The following is a 19,856-nucleotide window of genomic DNA, read 5'->3' as shown; positions in this document are numbered from 1 at the left end:
TTCGTAATTTTTTCTTCTGTTACCTTTTTTTGACTTTGCCATTTCCTATTTAAGTATCATCGACTGAACAATGTGGTATTGTAGCCATGCTAATTACACCTCAGCTTGTTTTTTGATATGTGTTTTCTGTAGTGACCCATTACCAAACTATCGTTTTAACATTCTTTCTGAAACTCTAAAGTGTATTAGAATACAAAAGCACTACTGTATTACTTTTTAACACTCATTTCACTGACAGATGATTGTTGTGACATATGAGTCTCTTTTCTAAGAATACATGTTTATTATCTGATTTCGAATTACAGGAATTTCAGGGTGCTATAGCCATCATAGACAACCTACAGCCATTTTCAAGTTATGTCATAAAAATTGCAGTGAAAAACTACTATTCAGATAAGGAAGTGCTGCCTATGGGAAAAGAGACAATAGGCACAACTCTGTATGGAGGTTTGTTTCACATTTTATTCTGATTTTGAACAGAGTTCTCATCTCAATTAAAGGAAGGTGTATGTAAGTTTAGGTTGTAAATCAGAAAGCAGAGAAGTTTTCTGCTTAAAATGTAACTTGTGTAGATTTTCACAAGGTTTTGGCAACCAGACTTGATGAATCTGTAGGATTCATAAGACTTGTATATATTCCTTAATACTTCTGCTCATTTGCTTCCTGAGAAAAGATAAACTATGGTTAAACATGGCTAAACAGTTGCAGTTTCTGCCTTGGGCCACATTTTTAATAAGTTGCATTTGAATGTATATGTGGTTACGTATGTTTAAATATGTGTCTTATATATTCATTCAGCATTAAGATTTTTACCCTTAGCTTGACATTATTCTCATAATTGCTGTTTCTTAGGGTAATTCAAACTTGATTTGTTGTAAACCAGGCTGAAAAGACAACACTCTGGTTTTACTTCTCTTGGCCTGAATGCAGATAGGACATTTTCGGTTGGTTTCAAGCATTTTGATGTGCCCTTCTCAGTCCCTTTCACACTAGAAGATCAAAGCTAGGAGTAGTGCTTTGAACTTGAATGTTCACTGTGTCATTTAGGGCAGAGAGTGGACTGGTTAGGGATTACCTAAAAATAAATAAATACATCAGTAAACTTATCTAATTATGGCAGAAGGAAGCTAAGAAACTTCAGTGGGAGTGAATGGGTGAGAGAGGTATGAGTGAAGGCAAGAGGCCAAGGTATGATGGCAAGTGTGGTGGGTTGACCCTGGCTCGATGCCAGGTGCCCACCAAAACTGTTCTACCACTCACTTCCTCACCTGGACAGGGGAGAGAAAATATAATGAAAGGCTCGTGGATAGAGTTAAGGACAGGGAGACCATTCACCAATTACTGTCACAAGCAAAACAGACTCAACTTGGGGAAAAGTGAGTTTAATTTAATACCAATCAAATCAGAGTAGGATGATGAGAAGTAAAAAATAAATCTTAAAAAAACTTCCCCCCCCCCTTCCTCCCAGGCTCAACTTTACTGATTTCTCTACCTCCTACCCCTGAGTGGTTCAGGGGATGGGGAATGGGGGTTGTGGTCAGTTCATCACACATCATCTGTGCTGCTCCTTATCCTCAGAGGGAGGACTCCTCACACTCTTCCCCTGCTGCACTGTGGGGTCCTTCCCACAGGAGACAGTCCTCCATGAACTTTTCCAACATGAGTCTTTCCTACAGGCTACAGTTCTTCGCAAACTTATCCAGGGTGGGTCCCTCCCATGGGGTGCAGTCCCTCAGGAACAGACTGCTCCAGCGTGGGTCCCCCACGGGGTCACAAGTCCTGCCAGCAAACCTGCTCCAGCGTGGGCTCCTCTCTCCATGTGCCCACAGGCCCTGCCAGGAGCCTGCTCCAGCGTGGGCTTCCCACAGGGTCACAGGCTCCTCCGGGCACATCCACCTGCTCCAGCGTGGGGCCCTCCCCGGGCTGCAGGCGGAGATCTGCTCCACTGCCAACCCCCGTGGGCTGCAGGGCACAGCTGCCTCCCCATGGGCTGCACCGCGGGCTTCGGGGGAACCTCTGCTCTGGTGCCTGGGGCACCTCCTGCCCTCCTTCTGCACTCACACTGGTGGCTGCAGAGTTGTTTCTCTCACATATTCTTACTTCTCTCTCCTGGCTGCAGTTGTGCAGATTTTTTTCCCCCCTTCTTCAATACATTATCACAGAGGTGCTACCACCATCACTGATGGGCTTGGCCTTGGCCAGCAGCAGCAGTCCATCTTGGAGCTGGCTGGCATTGGCTCTATCAGACATAGGTGAAGCTTCCAGCAGCTTTTCACAGAAGCCATCACTGTAGCCCTGCCCCTACCAAAACCTTGCCATGCAAACCCAATGCAGCAAGACAGCCAAATGTAATTGGGTTTTAAGCGGAGCTACCTCTGTACTCTGTGATGGAGTATGTCTTATTGTTGCAATGGAAGAGAACAGGGACAGGAGCTTATAGCAGGGTCTAAGGGACAAGGTAGCTGCAGCCTGGAAAAGGATAACAGGAGCACAACTCACTTTCTGGAAAAACAGGAAGCATTCACAAAATGATAAGCCAAGGCTACGTTGGGGGTAAACCTACACATAGTGCTGTCCCTAAGAGACAAGATTCAGCACAAGTGAGAGCTGTATTTTAATTTAAAGGTTTTCTCTTGAGTACAAAGTTGCTTTTGAAAAAAAAAAAAAAAAAAAAAAGAGAAAGCAAGATCAAGAGTATCTAAATTCTAAATAGCTTGTTATTCAAGCTGGTTCTTTATTATTTGGGAGCTGGGCCTGTACTTCTGTATCATGTCTAGTTTATAAAGCCAGTTTTCACCTCACATAGTACATGTGTACTATATTACCTGATGATGTAGCTCAAGAAAACAGTCCTCCACTTCCTGCTTTGAGTACATGATTTTACAAATTTTCCTTCTGTGCTCTCTTAGAGAACTCAGTCATGTTAAACACACTTGTTGATTTAGGGCATATTTTCCAGAACAAGAGATGGAGGACTTCTGTAACAGTTCTGCTGTTGATGTGTAGCCTATGTTACACTATGAGGGATCTATACTCAGCACACAGATTATCCAGCTGACCATAACAAGTTATGATTTGCTTGATCACTGGTATATTTCTTACTGTTTCTTATGATCTTGCATTCATCCTCCACCCTTTACCTTCACAGTTATTCTCTCCACCCTGTTCTGGAGTTTCCACTGCAGAACATAGATCTGATGCTGCCTTAGTTCCCTAACTAAATCGAAACCATCAATGCAGGTTTTGTTTGTGGGTTCAGACCTCTGAGTCCAAAACTACTGACTGCTCATTTTGCCATACTTGATGAAACTTGGAGCATGTCATAGCGAGGAAACAACTCTCTGCTGCACTTTAATGCAGACCCAGGTGCTGGCACTGTGAGTGCCAACATGTCCCCATCTGTCCTTTAAGACAACATAGCCCAGAATCTTTCCTCAAATGCCACAACAGCAACTGAGATTCACAGACAGCCCGAGTTCAAGATGTCCTTATTCCTTGATAATACCTCTAGTCTGAGCTGGATGCCCCCTGTGTTTGAAATACCTTCATTAGGGCAGGAAGATGCTTCTGCTCATTCCCTGGTTCATTCTACCTGTTTGCAGCTGCAGGGCAGATACAGCTCCAGTTTCCCTGAATGTCTTGTTATCTCTGAGAAGGAAAAGGATCATCCAAAGATGGATGCTATGATTTTGCATGTGTTGTCGTCTTGGCTTGCAACCCAACCCAATAGAAGTATCTTGCTCAGCACTTTTTGTTTTGCATGTGTATGTGTTCTTGCATCTGTCTTCATGAGGAGTTGCCTTTGCACTGCTCTTCATATAATTTTCTCATCCTTGGAATGACGTTGCTGGACTCACTTGATGAAAATATGGAAAACTATGAGAGCTGGCTATTCCCTGTAGCACACATAACACCTGTTTGCTCTTGTGCTGTGTCAGATTTGCTTTGCATCTGTGCTCCATTTATTGTGCCTGGTGTCACCAGCCAGCTTGATCCACATAAATTTATCACTTGCAGAGCCATCAGGCACCTCTGATAATACCCCAAGTCAGCAAGGCAGAATTATAGCCAAGCCTACACGGAAGCCTGTTTGTGTTTTTCAGGAAAGACCAGGGAGATGGCACCTAGGGATGCTTACTGTTGAACCTGCAGTGAAGTGGGAATGCTATAGCCCATATCTTTACTAGTTTTCCTGTCGATTTCTTGTCCTGCAGAGTTGGAGCAGTTCTTCTCTGAGAGAGTGCGAGAGAATGAAATTGAGAGGCACAGTAGCACCTAGTCCTTGGGCATTAGGTCACTTAACCCAGCTACAGCAGGGCTGGCTGTAGCTGACATACAGCTGTGCAGATTGTGCAGCTACGCAGATATTACTGTGACATGCCGCTAGGGCACCACAGCAGGAATCCTAAGGTTTCCCCTTCTCTCTCTTTACCTCTACTTGGCTTTTGACTGCTTCAGAAGGTGCTGAAGCAACTGGAATTGAAGAAGCACAGCCACCACTGTGTTTTTCTTACTTGTCTGAATGTCTCTTTCCCTTACTGATCAATTGTGCCCAAGGAAATATTTTATCCAGAATAGCTGGCTACAAGTAGGTGCCAGGGGTCCTGATTTCCTTTCTTCTTCTCTTGGGGATGCACTCTGTGATTTCTTTAAAGTCTAATTCACAGAACAAATAACCCCTCTTTTTGTCACCATTGTTCACAGGAGAGCATCACCTGTGAGCTGCCAATGGCTCCTCCTATGCACAGATCATTCCTTGTTTTTTGTTCTGGGAGCTGTCACATTTTTCTCCTTAAGAAAATGAACCTCTTTTCATCTTTCAAGTGAAAGTGGAACAAGAGGTGCAGACACACTTCACTCTTCTTTTGGGATCCAGACAAGCTATACTTTGGAAGTTCTCTTCCAACCATGCTGTTTCCTCTTAACAGTCAGATCTCTTAGCATCTGCAACATCAAGCAAATAGGGTCTCATTCTGTGTGGATCTCTGAATGCTATGAGCATATTCCTAAGGAGTCTATGGCAAAAATAATAAAAGCTGATTTATAATCAGTAGATTTAAATTCTTTGCATGTGAATCCACATCCATATTATAAAATTTCTATGATGCTGATTGAGTAAGATTGAATGCCACTGGTATGTGGCAAGAATTCACACCATTGCTCCTTTGTATGATAAACTGAGCCATCCTGCAGCAATGTACACTTTCAGTGGTGAAATATAAAGGTAGCATATGAAATGGGAGACTGGGTTGCTCCACTGAAATGGAATTTTTCAGTCTCAAGTTAAAATGAAACATGAAACTCAGAAGGAGCTTCTCTAGTTGACGCAAAACAAAATGTCGGGAACAAAATAAAGTCCTAGACAAAAAAAAAAAAAAAAAAACAAAACCAAAACCAAACCAGACCTCAAACCCTGAGGATTTTAAATATGTGTTTTTATCAAAATTCAGAGCTTTTCACAATTTTTTGAAAAATTTCCAACCAGCTATAAACAGAATGTATATGTGTCCTGGCACTTATGTTCTCAATTTCATGAATGTAACTGCTAGTTTAAATTGTAATCAGATGCTGCTAGAGCCTCTTGAAGTGTGTACACTATTTCACACCTCTGAAGCTGTGTAAATTCCCTCTGTCTTTATCTCAACTCCGTAACAAAATGAAAGAAGCTTGGATTAATTTGCACTTTCCAACAAATAGCAAGATAGAGGGGGAAAAAAAGGAAGACAACTTGGAAAATTAATGCATTGCTCTTGCCACAGAGTGTCACTCTTACTCCACATACATTTATCTAGTGAAATGAGATATTTGTCTTCTTTACGAGCCTGCTTTCTGCACATTTCATTTAAATAATCTGCAGATTTGATATTAGGGCATAAATTACCACATATGTACCCATCATTATGATGTATTTGGAACATAGATAGTGTAATGACTTTATGCCTATCTGGACAGCTCAGTAGGAAAAAAGAGCTGATGCAGAGTTGGGGCATGCTATATACCATTTCAAAGTCTGTGATCTCAAAGCTTCCAAGGAAGAACTGATTTTTCCAGAACAATTAGTGAGTAACCAGCTGGCGTGGACATCAGACCAGCCACCCAGTTTCTTGCTTACACAACCCAGCCAGGCCATATATTTCTGAGCAAAATTTTAAGTGATGGCAAGCAATGCTTAGTTTTGGATTTTTTCCTTCAGACTTTTGTGTTCAAGAAAAGACTTTCCAGCTGAAATAGTGCATGAGTACTGTTTTTAGTGCATATCCAAGTAAGCATTATATTAAACTCACATCTGAGATCTTGATTAGAAAACTAAGAGAGAGCAGGAATTCAGTGATACGCCTATAAAGGTAGAGGTATAGGACAGCAGCTGGGGGGGTTTCTGTCTGCTTCCATGGTAGGATAGCCAAGGAGATACTAAAAAATTCCCTAAAAATATTTTGAACTTGTCTGCATCTGCCTGAGTATACAAGAATGTTTTACATGTGGAGAGTGTCAGTCCTGTAAATATTCATAGGCTTACATACTTTTTTCTTTCCTCAGTGACATTTCTTGACTTCTCTAAAAATAAAACAAACAAACCTCTAGTGAGATCTGTACCTAAAAGAAGATTAATTTTTCTGTTTCAGTACCAGAGGCAGTTGATTCCATTAAGACAGCGGTTTTGTCTGACACCACCATCAACATATCTTGGAATGAACCTCTGAAGCCAAATGGACCTCTAGAATCCATCCGCTACCAAATCTCTGTCAATTTATTACCTCCTGTCCCAGAGACACCATTGCAAAAAAGTGAATTTCCAAATAGGACACTTGCCTGGTCTGTTAGTGGGCTCCAATCTGGAACAAACTATTTATTCAAGGTATAAATACAAGCAGTTTTACCTGTTTGTTCACTAGCCTGCAAATCTTTAGACTGCTATTCTGTAAAGCCATATGTGTGTTTTGAAAATGTGAGTTCAAAACTTGGCAGACTTCTCTCAGTCCTTTACTCTTAAAGAAAATTAAACATCACAGTTTATTTCTACATAGGTTGTTCATATTAAATCCTTAGAACTGAGATCTTTTCTATTTGGGGAGCACATCACATATCTCAAGAGTAAATAAGAGTTTCTGCTGCAAACTTGCTGTTATTGCCCTGATACCTGATGTAGCATGTTAAGACAGGGTCAAATTATGAGTATTCTCTATTCTCAAAGAAGGATGGAATGTTGTGAAGGACTAGTTGAAGTACAATCAACAGGGCTATGTGAGTGAAAATAGGTCATGGCCAAAATATAAAGGCTTTTCTCAGGAAAGCAACATATCTGAAACTTTCATAAAGGGGAAACTTCTATATATTATATCAAGAGCAGACTCAGCCATTTTGCCAGTTGCTGCTTTTCCTTTAATAACTAACTTTTCATTTAGAAAAAAAACCCAAAATTCTTAGTTCAATAAACCAAAAGGTGTCTAATATATCCATAGAAATATAGGTGATGACTGAATTCATAGTTGACTGATTCTATCTTGCAGCAGTCACATTTTATATAGAAGTATATTATAAAATATGCATGCAAATGTCACAACAAGAGCAATATATCAATGCTGACCCTTTAACAAAGGCAGAGAACTTAAAAATGCAAGTAGGGGCTTGGCTGTTTAGTGGTCTTTGAAGAAAATTTCTGTAAACAAGTATATTGAAGGGTGGTTGCAAACTCTCTGATTTTGGATTTTGTTGAAATATGGTGCTGTAGAAATGCAATAGAAGAAGTAGTTTCTTCCACTGTCCAGGAAAGTCATGGGCAGAGGAAGATCTAGATTTTTGATCTACCATATTGAAATAGGAAATTTATAGAAAAAAAAATATAATAATAGGCCAGCCTCAGGATAGCTAGCAGAAGCAGCAGAATGAGATATCCATCTGTTGTGGTAAGGCATTAGCTGTTTTTTTCCATCTGCTAAGCCACAGGAGTGCGGCGCTCAGATCACAGCTAACCCTTGCAGGAGGTTAACCTTCGCGAGAAAAGAGAGCACAAACACCAATATGGTGGATGTTATCTGTTCGATTTATTAACTGCGCAATTGCTTTATATACCCCTTTCTGTACCTCGCGAGATCTTTAGTTCCCTGTTTTTCCCGTACATCGCGAGATCTTCCGAGCGCCTCCCCCTACACTCATCCACCAGCTGCTACAGTTCACATGGACTCCAACGTCAGCATCGCACAACAGCTTTGGTGGCTTCTGTAGTTATATTGGACTATGAATGGTGAAAATTGAGGGGAAGACACATCTGTCTAACTGCCACCCCTGCTGTCAGACTCACAGAGCAAGGATTTTTGAACAGCCAGGGCCAGTGGGAGTACCATCCTAAAGTAATGTCAGTATTACCTGCCTGTAGGAACGAGCAGAAAGGAGTAACAACACAAAGACGAAATCAAGAAGGTGGAGGAACCAAAGGAGTTCAAAGTAGCAAGGACTAAAAAGGCAGTTAGGAAGGGTCTGTTAGTATGCTGAAGAAGATGACAAAAAGTAGATTGCAGTATCTAGTGCTTTTTTTGTTTAGTTTTTAGAAATAGGAGACCTGTGACTAGAAATTTAACACAATGGTAGCACAACAGATCAGGGGAAGGAAAGATCAGTTTAAAGACTACTTATGTAAGTTATATATATTTCAGTCAGCAGCATCCAATGGCCTTAAACTACATAAGGAGATTGTTAAAAACAGTCTGTGGATGTTCACAACTGTCTTCTGTAACTTTGGAAGAGAGAAAGCCCTATAGAACTAGCATAGAAAAAGGTCACACTTAGCTTCAAAAATGGAATTATAAACCACTTGATGTAACTTCAGTACCTGGAATTATTTTAAGGACATATACAGTCTTACTAGGACTATATTAGAACATATATAGGCATTATTAGAAGTATATTAGGACCAAATGGTAAACAGTTGGTATACAAGCATTGAGAGGATAACAGAGGAATAAAAATGTCCAATGTGGATTTGTAAGACTAAAACACACTGCTGCTCCATTTACAGATGAAAGGTTAAAAGGAAAACAATAAATGATGTATCTGGACAGCAGGACTATCACCAGAATGAGATTTTCAAAAGCAACTAAGTAAACATGCTGTCTGCAGAATGTACGCTGGGTACATCACAAATACTGGGTGCTTTCACAGTTCATGTGTGGGCTGGGTCAACATTCAGCTAATGACAGGAGGGGATCTGTTCTGGTCTTAATTTGATTTTGTGCTTTTGTTAATAATTTGGATGGTATAATGGGGAATACATATATATAAACACGTACCCATATACCTATATGAATGTATGTAAGTACGCATACCCAAATAGAGGTCATACTTGATTGTGGCTTAGTGGAAGCCAGTGTGCTAAGGCACTTCCTCACCTTGGGTTTTTGTGGTTCTAAAACACTGCCTAGCATGTGATGTGACATCTGCATGCCTGTGTAAGAGTGTGTGGTATTTAACAAAGGTCTAGAAAGAGAAGAATCTTTGTAGAAAGATGAAATAAGAAACTAAGAAGAGTCTCTGAGGAAGGGGACTCTAGGCCATGAACTTTCAGCCTGAAGATGTGTAATGCTGCAGCTGTGAGGCTCAAAATCTTCCTACACCTATATCTACAAAACAGCTAGTCTTCCAAACACTTGGAGCTGCTAAAGCCACCTTTCCAAGTGGTCTGGTACTGTACAGTTTATCTGTTTCTTTACTAGGTTCTTGCTTTTCATCCCAACGAGAACTGGTTTTCTGAAAGTGTCCCTGTTATTGCAAAAACATTTGAGACTCCACCTGCACCTGTCAACATAGTTCCCAGAAATACCAGCTTTCAGCTAGAATGGAGACCTCCTCTGCACATCAATGAAACCAGCTTCTGGTTTGAGCTGTGTAAGGTAAAAATGCCCCTTAGTTTTTTTTCCAGATTAGAGCAATTTTAACCCATGCTGTCCTGGTGAACAGGACAGGGTGGCAGGATGCATATGAAGAGTCTCAGTGGATAATTTGGGCATGGTGATGTCAGTCTTAGTGGCTCAGAAGGGGCAGGATAGAGGCAGTGTTTGCCAGGAACAAGGAGGAGTGCAGCTGTAGCATTTAGTATTCCATAGTGCCAAAGGACATCCTGGATGACCCCACCAGAATTCCTTCCTGCTCTCGTGTTTCAGTAGAGTCCCCTCCCTTTTTCCTCACTGCCCTCCCCCAACTTGGCTTGTAGCAACAAATCTTATGTCTGCTGTCCACAAGGAAGAGAAGGGTTTTCATCATTAAATATCAGCTGCAACCTAGTATCTGAATTTTATTTGCCTGTGATAGGTTAGGAGAAAATGATGGAGAGAAAAGCAGGTCCAGTAGTAGAGGCTGCAGAAGTAAATGCTGCAGTGACAGCAGCATGGATGGAAGTTTCAGACTTTAATGTCTGGACCACCGGACACAGAAAATGTCATGTGCTAAACTGGTTCACGTAGATTCCTTAATATAGATAATCAGATTCATCAGGCCTACACCAAACATTTCCCTGCTCTAAAACAAATGTCATAGCACAATTCCACTAAATCGTCTCCTTTCAATTACATGACAGCAAGCTGAACTCACAGGCACGTTATGGTGATCCAGAAATACAAGCTGCACAGAGATGAGCAAGGGGAAGGCTCCTTTTGACTATGCAAAGGGGTCAGTTAATCTGTTGTCCTTTGTGGCTGCCAAGACTTGTAGGCCTCCTGAAAACTAGGGAAAAAACTCAAGTTTTGAGTCCTTGGTCTCTGAGAGGACAAAGTCCTGTAATTGAAGCAGCATGTGTTTAATCTCTCCCCTACGATATCAAAGTAGTTAGTCTACCCAGGAATAGAACAAGCAAGAAAGTTGACTACAATGATGTTTTTCCTTTCTAGTGGCAAACAAAAAGTGACTGGTTTTCTCCTGCAAGTACTACGTGCACAGCAGATCTCATTTACACATGCAATCTCACAGGAACTCTTCCTTCAACCAGCTACTTTGTAAGAGTAACAGTAGTTTATGTTACAGGAGTGAAAAGCACTTCTTCTTCAACAAGCTTTAAAACTACAGGTAAGGACTTAATGTAGGTTAACAAGATTTTAAGACTCTTCAGGACATGAATATTCAAACACAGTATTTTGTAAAATTTAACAGGCAATTTTCTTATACTCAAAGCCAATAGTTGTGTATGTTTGAAAAATAAGTAACACATTACGATATCTGCAAAAGTAATAGGGAGAAAGAAATGAGGTTCACTTCCAAGTGGAAAAGAGGAAAAGAGTGAGGGAAACTGAAATGAAATGCCTGTATGCATGTAAACCCATAACTACTGGTAAAGGGCCACATGTGAATGAAAATTTTGAAATTTGTCCATTGCAAAGAGAAAGACAAAGATTCATTCTCCATGGGAATTACTGATATAGATCCTCCATTCTTTTGTATGTCTAAACACCCATGTGCACATCTAAATTTTTCTCTGTGCCTGTTAGCCCTTTGTTTTGCTATAAATACATTTTAAGAGATCTGTTTCTCTCCCCATTTGGCCTAAGCTGGTGTTCCCAGTAAGCCAGGAGTTCCAAAAAGAGCAGAGGACACTGAAAACTCTGTACAGTGGGAAAAGGCTGATGACAATGGAAGCAACCTGACCTACTACATCTTAGAAAGCAGGTAAGCAATTTATGCAGGCACTCTTCCCATAGGGAGCAGCCCAGAACAAATCTGGATGTGCAGGGGCTTTTAGTTTGGCTCTGATGGGAAGAGTGAATTATCTATGATGCAAATGGCCTTATCATGGGATGTCTTTCTTGGGTAAACTAATATCCATCATTTCCAGGAATTCCTGTAAAACTTAGAAAGAAATATATACTAACAACACTTCCAGTCAACCCTGAAATACAGGGATATATTTGGATATGTGTTCGTGAAGTAGAAGAAGATTTGGAGATATTTTCAAGTCACAGATTTCAAGCATGTAGTATGTATTTTTGGCTAAAATATATATAGAAATGTCTTAGTGTTCAGGGGACTCATGAAAAGATGTCACAAAGTTGCCAGAAAAAATCATAAAGTATTCCCACTGACATGGGATGACTAGATAATTTTTAAAGCGCTCTGTCATCAAGTACAGGTTGCCTGGACTATAATGTCACACTCATCAGGCATCTATAGAGTGCCAATTCACACTTATTCCTGCACTGGCATTGGAAGGGCTGAATGGACAGGTTAGAGTATACTGCTGTGTGTAGTGACTTTGAAACTTCTCATTATTTGACCATGACTCTGGAGGAGTCTGTTCAAAGCAGCCAGTGCAAGGCTTGATAAATGCATTATTTAAAAATGAGGAGAGTCCATTTTCTGAGATAATCCTATGACATTGTTTGAAACTGGGCCTGATGGAGGAAAGCAATGTTTTAAACTCAGCTATTATTTCTTTTTGCTCAGTTAACTCTGTGCTTAGGAAAGCTAAGGACTGACAGCACTGTGGAGCTGGGCATACTTTACCTGTATAAGTTTTCACCCAGACATATTTTCCTGGTGCTGTAAGCGTCCTCCATAGAGTTCTGTGAGTATACAGCAGCACTGACCTGCATGCTATGAGACCACAATAATTTTAATATGCCAACAGCCAGTTTGTACCTGGCTTGCTGTGGATGGATAAAGAAAGGACAGTCCCTTGGCCTGTGTCAGGGCTGTGTATTATAATAGCTGCTGTGTTCTCCAGGCTCCAGCTTCTTATTCATCTCTGGAATCATAATACATCTCTAAGGTTTTTGAGGAGTTCTTTTATTGGTTTGGTTTTTGTTTTGTTTTGTTTTTAAATAAAATAAGCTTTTGTCTTGCAGTTTGAATGTACACATGTTGATTTTTTTGTCTGAATTTCACTTTGAGCCTCATGATCCTTTTGCACCAGATGATAGAAAAATGTTAGGTCAGTTGCACAGCATTCTACAAAATATTTGCATAGCCTTTTGAAACAACACCTGGTATTCATACAACTCTGTCAGGGACATGTACACACCAAGGACCTGAACATATAGTTTTGCCCAGTCTTTCTGGTTTAGAAGTGTTTTACCTTTTTTCTGCATTGAAGTGTGTTGGGAGAATGATTGACATGCTCATGAAGGTCATTTCACATGAAATATTAGTCTTAGTGTGACATGAAATGATATTTCATATATGGCCTTTCAAGTTTAAATACATGGTCTTCTTTTGGTTGGTGAATAATCAGCTCTGAATTTATTGTGAGCAATCAATCTCAGTCCAATGGGGAAAGGAACAAATATACCCAGCAGTCAGCAGATACTATGAGAAACTGGCTAGCTAAAGAATTGTGTCTTCACTGCCAATGACTTGCTTCCTGTTTAGCTTGTGAAACTTGAGGCACAAGAGCCACTGAATTACTCTGGGCTCAGGAAAGCAAAAACCTCTAACAAGACACAAAAATAAATGTTGTGGGTTTTTTTTTTTTATGAAAGCTAAATAAGAATGCTTTGAAATCTTGGCCATGAGATGTACACTGAAACAGGTGAAAGAGTGCTGGGACATTTTATGTCTAAAACGTTCTAGCATTTCATTTCCAATGCCAAGCTAAAGATGTGTGATTCCTAGCACTGCTGAAATGGTATGGTACAAACTCCATGACCAGAGTGAACTTTCATGCAGGCAGAGAGATGTTATGAAGGCCATGGAACTGAAGCGAAGAAGTGGGGGGAAAGCAGTAAACTGCTCTCACTGCATTAATGACATACCTGTGTTATTTTGCTGTGCCCACTGCAGGAAGAAGTCTGACAACACCAGCAAAGTGGAGTCCTTGTGGGAGGTGGTTTACAATGGCTCCTGTGACAGTATTTGCATATGGAAGGCTAAGAATTTAGAAGGAACTTTCCAGTTCAGAGCAGCAGCTGCAAATCTGCTGGGACTTGGTGAATACAGTGACACAAGCGAGGATATAATTTTGGGTGAAGGTATGTCCTGTACTTTTTTACTCTGTTAATCAATTTTTTTATTCAGAATAATTATACAAATTTATGAAGAGAGACCTGCTGTTTTAATAATGATGTTGCTGCACAGGTAATGTGTCTAAGCGGTAACGAATGGTGAGATTGATACGATAATCCCAGCTGTTAGTGCTCATCCAGACTCTTTTACATGGAACAATGGGCAGAAATTTGCTTCTGCTGATTTCTACTTGTTTATCTCTGTGACCCTGCACTCTACATCATGCATGATTCTTGAAATAAAGACAAGCTCCTAAAGTGGGTAAGGATGTAAGGATTACTTCTTGCCTTCAGCCAGAATGTTAGACCTACAGTCTGTGGGTTTTTTTGGAAATCTCACCTTGAGTGGTCAAACCATTCTGCGTTTTCTCTTCCCATGTATGCAGTAGGTCATCAGCAGAGGAATGATGGCCCAGAGCTGGGGGAGGAGGATTAGTCTGACCAAATGTAGACATCTACATACAGCCTACAAGAGAGCTTTGTGCAGAGGAAGAGATTTACACAGTAGGCAGCTCAAGGGTTCTCTCAGGTTTGCTCAGCTCCACAGGATTGATATCATTAGTATACACAGTCATTAACCAATATTCTTCCTTTATTTAACAGATACTATGATCTCTCCAGACACCATCATTGCCACTGCTGCTGTGATTGGAACCATTGTTCTGGGCTTGACTGTGGTCATGCTATTTGGTTTTGGTATGTGTCTGAGATTTTGTGTATCCTTGCTTTGCCAGGCCTCAGTAAAAGGTAGTTCACATGGCAGGAGATGATCGACCTTCAGGTTTAGGGAAATACTGAGCAATCCCTGGGCAGGAATTTATATTGTATCCTTTGAGGCCCTCTGGATGTCTGGTTATACCTTCAGTATCAAGGATAGGATACCAATTCACTCCATTCTCAGGCATTTCTTGCTGTTGATTCCCTACAGGGAGACCACAGGAATGCTGAAAGAACACTGATGTTTCTGTGTATCCTTATAAAAACTTGTACCTTATAAGTCTCAGGTTGGATACTTCATTTGTGCACCAAAGGGTCCCATTTTTTTCCTCTTAAACTTTGTCCCTGGAGAAAGGATGTAGAGATTACCCTGAGATGTAGATGTCCACGTGTTATGGTCCTGCCCTCTCACACCTCATCCTGTCCCTGGGATACAGCAGCAGACCTTTGGGCCACATACAGAAGTGCATGCTTGACTGATTTCACAGTTCAAGGAGAAATTGTCTGTGTTTTGTGGGAAAAAGATGGTGGCCAGATGGAAACATCTTGCTTATGTGAGCTGCTGGGGAGCTATATTGAACAGAATAACAAAAAAACCTGTAGCCTTTCAGCCTGCTCACATGCTGGGATCCCCTCAGAGCGAAATATCTGATGGTCTGTTTTTCTGTTCCAGTATGGCACCAAAGATGGAAATCCAGAAATAAGGCCTTGCCTGGACAGATAGTGTTTATCAAGGAAGATAAAGAATTAGCTCAACTCAGGGGGATGGTTGAGACAGTGGGATTAGCCAATGCCTGTTATGCTGTAAGGTATGTCCTTGGAGCAAATGTATTTTCAGGACAAAAATATCTAAAAGAGGACTTGCCTGTACTGTCACCAGTACACTCATCCCTGATACCTCAAGGTGGAGTTAAGGGCTGCATCTGCACTGCAGGGCAGGTTTGCTCTGAAGTATGCCCTGCCCTGTTGGCTACCTGGCATGCACCCTGTCCTGGATTGCCCCTAGCCCACCCTGCACGTTCACACTGGCAAGAAACAAAGTGCACGGGGAGGGAAGAAGACCTGGTGTTTTCCAATAGCTTTCAAGACATCCAGGCTTCACCTGAGCTCCCCTTAAATGTATCTGATGAGACATGACAGATTCATTTGAGGAAGAATTTAAATAACATTTCAAACATTCTTAGGTATGAAGAAGTGACTAGTATTGCTGTTTTGTAGCACTCTTCCTTCTCAAGCAGAGATCGAATCATTGCCAACTTTCCCTCGGGATAAACTGAATTTACATAAATTGTTAGGAAGTGGAGCATTTGGAGAGGTGTACGAAGGGACTGCAGCAGATATCCTGGCAGATGGAAGTGGAGAATCCAAAGTAGCAGTCAAGGTAATCACAGTTGTGTATTTCTCTGCCAACAGAATGGGATGGGCAGAGAGATTTGACTCAGAGTTTATACTACAGAAAGAGGTGTTGACAGATTTGGGTATTTTTTGGTAGTATTTCTTGCAAGTAACTTAAAGCTGAGCCCATATCCTTGTAATGATTGCAGGAAAATAATGTGCATTTATGGCCATGTCTGTGCCTGATTGCTTTACTTGAGAACTATGTGATAACAGTAGTGGTGAACCAAATGTTATTACACTTTTGCTTTCTGTTGAGTAGACTTTGAAGAAGGGTGCTACAGACCACGAGAAGAGTGAATTCTTGAAGGAGGCACACTTAATGAGGTAGGGACAGTTTTGCCACTGGGGAACCTTCATAAGCCAGCATCATGTGAGGGTGGTGGCCTTCAAGAGGAATGAAAGCAATGATTTCCTCTAAACAAATTACTGTGGCATTTTTGGGGTGTTCTCCTGTTTCTGCTAGAAAAATAAAACACTGTGGATGAGTCTCATGAAAATAAAGCTATAAAACTGATCAGCAAAATTTAAGACATAGACTGCCAATTCAGTATGCTCATATTATGGATTTATTAGGGTTTGGAGTGATGTATCTTTGCTCCCTTAAAACTAAGTTGGTTGTTAAACGCAACTGGGCAACATTCCCATTTTACCAAAATAAACATATCAAAACCAGCTGATGCCTTGAAGTTTCAGCTTACTGTGGAAATTGTGCATACTTACCACTAGAGGCTGCCACATACCTCTACTATTGAGGTAAACTTAGGAGAATAATACATGTGTCACCAGTGTGAGAATTTCACATAGAAAGGTCTGTGTGTCAGCTAGAAATCTGGTTTTCCAGTCTCCACAGAAACAAGTAGAAGTTCAGCTGAAGTTTTCAGCTGGTAATATAAGACTGAGAATGTGGTTTAGTTTTCAGATGTGCTTCTGCACTTCTCTGACCTATTTCATGAGTGCAGAATCAGAAGAATCTTTTGAGAAACGAATGATTTTATATCCTGAATAGGAAACTGAGTGTTATTAAATTTAAAATTGGTTTTCACAGAATTCTTTTTGTGTTTACAAATTTTAAAGAAAATATCTTTCTTTTTTTGCCTTTTTCTACACACTGTACATTGAGTGAGGTAAGAGGCTTGTGAAAACCAAAATGGAACCATGTCATTAAAGTGTAAATTAATGACTAAGAGTAAGTGTTGTGTTAAACTTCCTACAATTTAGCTTCAGTCTACCTAGCAGTCATAAACCCAGTTAAGGTCTCTTTTCTGTTTAGTATGAAAATTATATGTATCCATAAATAAAGTCTCAGAAGTTTCCCCAATTCTGCTTTCTTGTTGCAGCTAAAAATCCAAAACCAGAAATCCTGGAAAACGATATAATTGTAAATTATTACATTTAAATATAAACACTCATGTGGGCCCGTATATATACCAGTACAATGAGACACAGAAATAAAGATAATGGAAAAGATTAAATATTATATATTACCAGTAGTCATTAAACAATAATTAAAAAAAAAAACAAACTAGTATGTTTTATATGCTTTAAATCTTTCTCTTTTTTTTAAATGTGAAAAATGAATGATTTAGGTCCCTCATGAAGGGCTTAATGATTTTTCTTGATGTTCACCTGTAAGGTCTCATAAATGAAACCAAGGACAGAAAGGGAAAATAAGACGACCTGATTATTTACAAACCTTAATGTTAGATATTTGAATGCAACTTTTATTTTGCTTGCCTTTTTGGAAAGGATTGTACTGTTATGTGTACTGTCCCAGTTAAGTGAGGACTATTTGTTTCTTCTATTATTGCTATGCAGCAATGGGGAAATGGAATTGTCTGTATTTTGAAAAGTCATTTGATATTGGTTATTGGTGAGTCATTTGTATATGTGTGTATATATATATATATATATATATATGGAGCAAATTCTTGGGTGTATCCCATCACTTAGGAAGTCAGGAATGACAGTTCAGTGGAGAAAGGGCCGTATGAGCTTTAAGGAAAGTGCCAGGTGCTCCTTCCCCTCTTTTTGTTTTTGAGAGTGCCAAGGTTTGTTTGACTGAGAGGTATGTGCTAGGGCCGGAGGGGGGGAACTGTCAAATTGAAAATCACACTTTTTGCTAGAGTCTTTGCCCACACCTAAGATTATGTGAATTGAAAGAGGTTAGAAAGAAAATGTCCCTCCATTTCATTTGTTTGTTTACACTGGTGCATTTGACAGCAGTTTGGACACCACCGGTTCCCCCAGTAGAGTCAAGTTTCTCTGACTGATGGTGCAAGTCCTTTCACACAGCAGTGTGGATAGAAAACCAATTTCTAACACAAGAAATGTGATTGTAAAAACACAGGCATTGACAGAGGCAGCAAATATTCTTCATTCTTTGAAAAGTGCTAGATCTGAGAGTGCTGATTGCTCTGTTGTACTCCCAGTCCTTTTGGACACACACAAGCAATTACTAGTGTATCTGCAAGTATTCCTCATGCATGTTTTGTTTCTTTTGAAAATATACTGTAACAGTTCTCCTCTGAATTGTGAAAATAATATTTTGCACTGTTTGCTTTTACCTTTTCTTGTGCATTTCTCTGAATCAGCAGTTCTAGTGTGAATATATTAGTAAAAGCACTCTATTAAAATACTGTAGATAGCTTTAATGTACAGGTGGCAATTCATGTTATTCCTAGATGGGATTGCCATTTGGCTAATATTCTTTGCTTCCTGGAAATATGATGAAGTGTGCTTTTAATACGCATGTAGGCATTAGAGTACCCATCAAAGTGCAGTGTAAGCCTGTGTTTTGAAAGGATGTCCCTGTCCTGTCCCCATGACTGAGCAAATCCAGGCACTGTAAATTACTAAATCATGTTGTTGGTAGAGGCAGGATTGTAAAGGCCAAACTGTTCATTCATTGCTTGCAGCTATATGCACTTTATCAGCTATCAACTAGCTGGATTTGTCATATGTAATCTTACAGTCATTTCCTTCTCTTCAGTAAATTTGATCACCCCCACATTCTGAAGTTACTTGGCGTGTGCCTGTTAAATGAACCTCAATACCTTATACTGGAGCTGATGGAAGGAGGAGATCTACTTAGCTATTTACGAGGAGCCAGAAAGCAAAAGGTAGGGTAAAGACCACAAAGCTTAGATTTTTAACCTGTAACTGCCCATAATTTCTGTTTTCCCCTTTCTCAAAGGACATGCTGGTGTTCAGCTGTTTCTGTATCTGCAAGGTCTGACGTGGCTTTTCCTTAATGCCCTGGGACCTCAGTGTTGAGTGCTGACCTTGCAATTAGTGTTGCTGTGAAGAAGTTTGAATATCATTAAATCACTGACCAAAATTGTGTTTTCAGTCATGAAAAGCGATCACAAGCAATGGTGGTCGTGTATCTGGTCTATTAGGCCTCAAAGGATTTTTTTTGTCTTTGAATAGCAGCAATATCCTTAGTGTGCTAGGCATAGTCCAGGCATATAAGATACTGTTCCTGTGCCTGTATCCTCATATTCTTTAGAAGGAAAGAGGAGAAAATAATAAAGAATAAATGTTTTTAAGTATTTTTTCTATATGTTACAGATGCTCTCAAATAAACAAGCAACCACCAAAAATTAAAAATTATTAACACAATTAACCAGCCATCCGCAAACTACAGATCTGAATGTCTGTGAGAGGAGAACAGAACTTCCTAGGGTTTAATGACAACCCAAAATGAAGAACAGAGAACTCAGTAGGGTTTAATGACAACCCAGAACGCAGAACAAAGCCCCA

General features: G+C 40.2%; 1 protein-coding gene across 1 annotated transcript in view; it reads left to right on the top strand.

Moving 5' to 3' along the window:
* ROS1 (ROS proto-oncogene 1, receptor tyrosine kinase) overlaps nucleotides 1-19,856 on the top strand; it is a 74,694-nt gene that overhangs the window by 36,274 nt on the left and 18,564 nt on the right. Inside the window, exons 29-39 of the mRNA XM_026845473.1 lie at nucleotides 306-447; nucleotides 6,624-6,856; nucleotides 9,708-9,884; nucleotides 10,878-11,052; nucleotides 11,532-11,649; nucleotides 13,759-13,946; nucleotides 14,583-14,675; nucleotides 15,370-15,505; nucleotides 15,915-16,077; nucleotides 16,354-16,418; nucleotides 19,084-19,213. Coding sequence (XP_026701274.1) covers nucleotides 306-447; nucleotides 6,624-6,856; nucleotides 9,708-9,884; nucleotides 10,878-11,052; nucleotides 11,532-11,649; nucleotides 13,759-13,946; nucleotides 14,583-14,675; nucleotides 15,370-15,505; nucleotides 15,915-16,077; nucleotides 16,354-16,418; nucleotides 19,084-19,213 — 1,620 coding nt within the window. The remainder of the gene's footprint in view (nucleotides 1-305; nucleotides 448-6,623; nucleotides 6,857-9,707; nucleotides 9,885-10,877; nucleotides 11,053-11,531; nucleotides 11,650-13,758; nucleotides 13,947-14,582; nucleotides 14,676-15,369; nucleotides 15,506-15,914; nucleotides 16,078-16,353; nucleotides 16,419-19,083; nucleotides 19,214-19,856) is intronic.

This window comes from Athene cunicularia (genome assembly GCF_003259725.1).
Source record: "Athene cunicularia isolate RWA chromosome 3 unlocalized genomic scaffold, athCun1 chr3_part1, whole genome shotgun sequence".
Classification (NCBI taxonomy): Eukaryota; Metazoa; Chordata; class Aves; order Strigiformes; family Strigidae; genus Athene; species Athene cunicularia.
This window is presented reverse-complemented; position numbering and strand designations above follow the sequence as displayed.